This window comes from Palaemon carinicauda, chromosome 4 (assembly GCF_036898095.1).
Source record: "Palaemon carinicauda isolate YSFRI2023 chromosome 4, ASM3689809v2, whole genome shotgun sequence".
NCBI classification, from domain to species: domain Eukaryota; kingdom Metazoa; phylum Arthropoda; class Malacostraca; order Decapoda; family Palaemonidae; genus Palaemon; species Palaemon carinicauda.
In genome coordinates, this window is record NC_090728.1 from 36,597,696 (window position 1) to 36,603,695 (window position 6,000).

Genomic DNA, 6,000 nt, shown 5'->3' on the forward strand with positions numbered 1-6,000 from the left:
GTGGGCGCGCAATAGCGCGTTCAGGTGGAGCCGTGATAGGCCCAAGCAGGAACGGCGATGGAAGGTCAGCAGGTCTGTCGGATGGAAGGTCGACGTGTCCTTTAAAAGGACGACCTTCCCCCGAAGGAGATCGCGAATGATCTACAGAGAGGTCCAATACCGATGCAGGTGCAGTAATGGAAGATCGGTCTAGAGGCTCCTCTGCGGGGGACTGCATAGACGACGTTGAACCTAAGAGGCACCTCCTCACCGTAGGTGAAGGAAGGCCTCTATGGCGAAGAGGAAGGCGAGCCTTCCAACGGATGCGCCCTCTGGGGGCCATAGGATCAGCTAGCTGATCGTCAGCAGTCCTCCGAAGAGGAGTCTCTGTAAGTGAACTCCCCCGAGGGAAAGAAACACTAGCAGGAGAGACTGATGATGAACTTAGTTTCCCCCTCGGAGGATGGTCAGGAACGGGGGAAACTAAGCCGTCAGCTACCGTAGAGTCTGGAGTGGCAGAGGAGACGGGTGACGCCACATGGGACACCTCTGACACAACAACGTCGACAAGAGTCAGGGGATCTACCTCTGACGGTAACGACGATTGCTTGACAGCACCACCCAGGCAGATATAATCAAACAAAACCTCCTTGGAGGGCGAACCCGTGAGCCCCAAATCTGAAAGAGGGAAGTTAGTGACATGGCCTCCCCCGGGGGGAGAGGTGGAGCTGCTTGGCTAGGGGAAGCAACGTCATCTCTCTAGACCAGAGGTTGGAATGAAATAATTCGGTCTACGCTACTACTCGACGGTCTCTCAAAAGAGACTAGGAGCTTCGGAGGAGGTTTAGGCGACGGAAGAAGAGGCCTTGGGTTTTTCTTCCTTCGAAGCAACCTTCTAAGAAGAAACATCCCGCTTGGACTTCTTCTACCGCCGTCGCGAAAACCTCTCCCACTGGAAGGCAGACCACTCGCTACATTTGTTGACACTATCACACCGTTGGCCCCTACAAAAAGGACAAAGGTGTGAAGATTGGTCTCGACCACCGACATGAATGTTCCACAGGGGCGGTCGGGAAGACCAGGGCAGGTGCGCATGGTCGCAGAGGCCAACTTCACGTACACAGTATTCTAGAAAAAGAAAGAACGAAAAGCGTTAACAGCTGCCAATATGACGGCAAGGATGAGAGCGGACATGTCCGACCACCATCCGAGCCGAGAGCAAAGTGAGCTCAATCACAGGTGTGTGAGGGGGAGTGGTAGCAAACTACCCTTCCTACCCCTGCTAACAAGCGGCGTGGGTAGTAAACCCTCGTTATAAAAATTAATGGCTCGTCATTTCAGCTATGCTGAAAGCAATACCCCTATTAAATAGCGTGGTTTGTATTCCAATTACTGAAAAAACTGTCTTATACTGTGCTATATGATGGAAAATGCATGGCTGTTAGAATTAACTACATACCTAATACTATGTAGAGGATGGTACTGTCTGGGAAGATCTGAATGGAATGGATGGTCTGAATTATGAAAAATCTCTTGTAGCATGCATAAAGAACTATTTGAAAGATGGTCCCAAAGATCAATATCAAGATCATGAATAAGGAATTCTATGTCTGTACTTTTCAGCAACAAGTCAATGTGAAGGATAGCCCCTTCCGTGCCACCTGACAGCCAGCTGTGTTTACCTTGCTAAAAACTTAAACTGGTTTCCAGTTTAGCTGGGCATACTTCTATTAAAAGTTCAAGGTTTGTATAAGAACTAAAAATGGATTGATCTTTCCATGATAAAAATAATAAAAAAATTTTGAGTAAACATGACATTTCTATTGATGCGCAATTTTTATCAGTTTCTTTTCCATCAATAGTGTCGAGTGTGAAAGCTCCCAGTCAATAAATATACAGGAAAAATGAGATATCCTTACCTGGTCAATGTTCCTCATGACATCCTGAGAACGTTGATCAAGATCTCTCATTAGGTGGAAATTACGTTGCAGCTCTGTTGGGAGATTTTCTAAACCTGGAAAAATAATTTTAAAATAATTACCATATAATGTACTGAACGCCATTAACTAAATTATTATGTAACACAAAGCTAATACCGTACTTATCTTTAGAGCATAGATACATAACTAACATATTCTTAAAAATTTCAGATCTAAAAAATTCTCTCAATGAGAATACTTCAATACCGTATAATAAATTTTAAAGGTACTTTATATTTTTCCTAGCTATAAAAACCAAGACTCATTTAAAATAGGGAATGATTTCAGCGATGTTGGAATGGCCATCCAATTTGATAATGTTAGTCAACAACAGGTGATGCCAGCAAGCCAGTAGCTCCGCCAACCCATCTATCAAGGATTCTTCACTTTTTACCTTCAGCTCAGGAGTGAGAGGGGTGGTTCAGGTAGGAAGTTTAACTTTAGAGAACTCAGGTTTGTATACAGTAGCTAGGAAAAATGCAAATTATTATTTGTTCCTACTCATATACTGTATAAACATTTCATCCTTTAAAATAGTAGGACTCACTATAAGTCTACATTGTCCCGTACAGGAGCAAAGTAGATGACTTCAGAAACACCTATCTGTCCATCACAGGGATGTATAGGGTGATACGGACTTGCCTATGCAATAAGATTAGAAACGTCCCCGCCTAGTATTCGCTGGACTGGGGTTCGAGTCCTGCTCAAACTGAATACAGTAGTTTCTTTTAGTGTCTGCACCCTCACCATTCTTGTGAGTTAAGGATAGGGGGTTTGGGGAGCCTAGGATGTGAGCTAAGGCTGGGGGGGTTTTAGGGAGCCTATAGGTCTACTTGCTGAGTCATCAGCAGCCATTGCCTGTTCCTCCCTGGTCCTAGCTTAGATGGAAAGGGGTCTAGGGCATTGATCATTATGGTCAGTCTCTAGGTCATTGTCCTGCTAGCTAGGGCATTGTCACTATCCCTTGCCTCTGCCATAAATGAGTAGTCTTTAAACTTTTAAAGGGGAGAGCGGTTCGGAATGATAAGACTGTATAGTAGTGTACCTTGCGCAAGATTTTCAATGGGTTGGTGCATATTTCTCCTTCCTACACCTTGTCAAGGTAGGATAGGGGAGATATTTCTTTAGATTTCTAACACTATCACGGAAGTTATGTCTTTAATCATGGTACAGTAAATCTAATAACCTTCACCTGTAAGTCATATTTGAATCAAGTTTCAGCCTTTGGCTAGATTATGCTATGCTACCCTAGCATATTGTGCAAAGAAAATATTTACCATCAAGTTAACTTAAGTTAAACTCCAACACAGTAATGACAAATTATGTCCAATTACAAAAATCTTGGGAGCACCTGAAGAGGGGGGGAGGGCAGTATTCAATCAAATGTAACACAACCTAAATTCATCTAACCTAACCTGACTTAGTTGCTGTATATCATCACTAATACAACAAAACAAGAATTCTTGACATCTCCTTACGTTTAATGTTGTTGCTGTGGATCTGGAAGGCATGTGCTCTTCCTACTCCTTGCTGTTTTGCCACATCCAGCACGGTGCAATATGAGCACATGTACTCCAGATAAACAACAGAAGCATGAGGAGATCATTAAGAATACTGTGATCATCGGCAGCCCTCCAAATAACAGAAGAATTAGTCCTTGAAACGCTACTCAAGAAATGTTCCTTCTCCCCACCAATAAAGACATCCCAAACCAAGACAACTCGGATCAGCGGTCGAGCAGCCCACCTAACATAGATACCCTCTCAGCAACCGCTTCCGCCAATCAGACCCCAGTCGTCACAGAGAAAGATGGCGGTTCATTGCCTATGAGTGAGTGAAACTCTAACATTCTCTACTGAGAAAAGACGCGGGATGCCGTGTTACTACTCGAGTAGCTCTAAAGAGCACATTCAGAAAATTATAGTTATACCCTCTGTGGATGCATCATTAGCTACTAGGGAGGGAATACGGAGCCTTGTAGTTTGTCGGGATAGAGGCTTTGGGGTGTATGTATGATAGCAGCCATCTATATGTATTATTATGTCTAACTTAGAATACAGTAGTGTAAGGGAGTGACGCCCCCTGCAATTTGGTAAGTAGGTAAGGACATGGCTTGTAGGTTAGGTTATAGGGGGAAAGTTTAGGTTAGTTGAGGTCAATTTTTAATGAACGTGCGAGGAACTGGCCACCGATATACAAAGGCTCCAAGGCTTCAAAATTTTATGATTGAAAACCCACATTTTAAAAGGGACACAAACACAAGAACACCTAACCTAACCTAGAAGCCGTATCCTTACCTACTTACCTAACGGGGGTAACCTATCGTAAACCCCCTTTGACTGCTGTATCCTTAGCTTACCTAAGGCTAAGTATTACCCTTGAGTTTGCTTCCCAAGTGGCTTTACCCCTGGCAAGGTAACACTAAATCATAATTCACAAATGGTAAAACTAATTTCAAATTATCATATGTTTCTGTAAACTTATTTTTTTTTTTTTCAATTCACTTTCTACAGTAACCTGGTCCGAAAATCGGTCCCGCGAAAGTTGCATTTTGAAAGTAGAATTCCTCTAAAACTACGTCTGCATTCTTCGTGTAATTGACCAAAATAAAATAATAATACACCAATATATTTATACTTGTCTTCATATATATTCAAACTAAAGTAATCAATAAATACTTCCTTACTATCTATGTACTGTTCGAGGTGCAATCCCGTCGCCATTTTGAAACTCCAATGTTTTGATGATGTTTGACGTCATAGATATATGACGTCATACACCTGTGACGTCATGAAAGTAGCGTCCCGTTACTATGGCAACGGTTAGCTTCACTTTCGTTGGCGTCCTTTTGGTAACAAAGACCTTGGAATACATATCGCAAGTTCACAATGGTAATGTTACAGTGAAAATTTTGATTGATAATATTACTAGAAGGCGTTAATAAGAAGCATGAAAATAAATCCATTCTATAAATGCGAAATCCAAAAACATATTGAAGGTGATATGTGGAAAGACGCTACTGCCTAGTGAGTGTTCCGTTCAACACAAAACATCTCTGTTGAATTAGTATTCGAGCCTTAACCTGACAACAAATCAATAGCCTTGCCACTTACTTTCCATATTAACAGCAACTCGGCTGAACAATTTCTTCGAAATGACTTTGTTAAACAATGGAAATGCTTTAAGCGATCACAACAGCGACAGATTTGATGGGTCCTACTAGCTGTCGGAGAGAAAGGACGTAGCTAGTAGTGTTGGCTACTGGTGGACGCCAACTAAAACGTTCCCCTCCTCTGCCTAGTTGACAGCTGCCCCGTGTATGTATGTTTGTATGTGCGTTATGTGTACGTAAAGCACAGTATTGTGTATATGTACGTGATTGTTGATTTATTTAAAGCTTCCCCCCATCGATGTTCACGCGTTCGGAATTTGCACGAGAAAAAAAAAAGTTTGGTTGTCTTTTTCATTTTGGTGCTGAAACTTTTATGCAGTGCATGCTACTTTCAACATGAAAGTTGCGTACTAAATAATTTCTAATTATAAAGCTCTTTTACTTGGCATTAAGGCAATGAATGTCATTTATATATTTTTTTTTAGAAAAGAGAGTAAGCAATTCATATATGAATCAACTTTTCTCATTTACCAAAAACTCAATACTTAAAATGAATGAATAAACGTTTTACAATTTTATTCCTAAATCAGAATTTGCAATCGGTAAAGGTCGACAGTAATATATTAGGACAAATTCCATAGAAATATTTTTTTCGTTATGAAAAGTAGAAACCACTCTCAACACATCAATGCTTTGGTCGCGAGAAAGTACATCTGAGATTTTTGTACAATAATTAAAACAATTACTAAGTATAAAATTATGAAAATCAATAGTTGACTTTTAATACACCTATTGACACATTGCAAGTAATGTTGGTAATATTAAGTCTTTATAGAAACTTCATAACATGAAATATACTATATATAAATATTTATATATATATATATATATATATATATATATATATATATATATATATATATATATATA

At 40.7% G+C, this 6,000-nt stretch overlaps 1 protein-coding gene across 3 annotated transcripts in view; it reads right to left on the reverse strand.

Moving 5' to 3' along the window:
• The window catches only part of Ing5 (inhibitor of growth protein 5), a 48,347-nt gene that overhangs the window by 36,364 nt on the left and 5,983 nt on the right, over positions 1-6,000 (reverse strand). Inside the window, exons 1-2 of one of the 3 annotated variants that reach the window (XM_068372172.1) lie at positions 5,072-5,212; positions 1,899-1,993 (exon numbers count right to left, since the gene is read on the reverse strand). In XM_068372172.1, the coding sequence (XP_068228273.1) occupies positions 1,899-1,993; positions 5,072-5,078 (102 nt within the window). In that variant the 5' untranslated portion in view covers positions 5,079-5,212. Of the gene's footprint in view, positions 1-1,898; positions 1,994-4,644; positions 4,764-5,071; positions 5,213-6,000 lie in introns of those variants that run through there. The other 2 variants (XM_068372169.1, XM_068372173.1) reach the window with 2 other exon arrangements.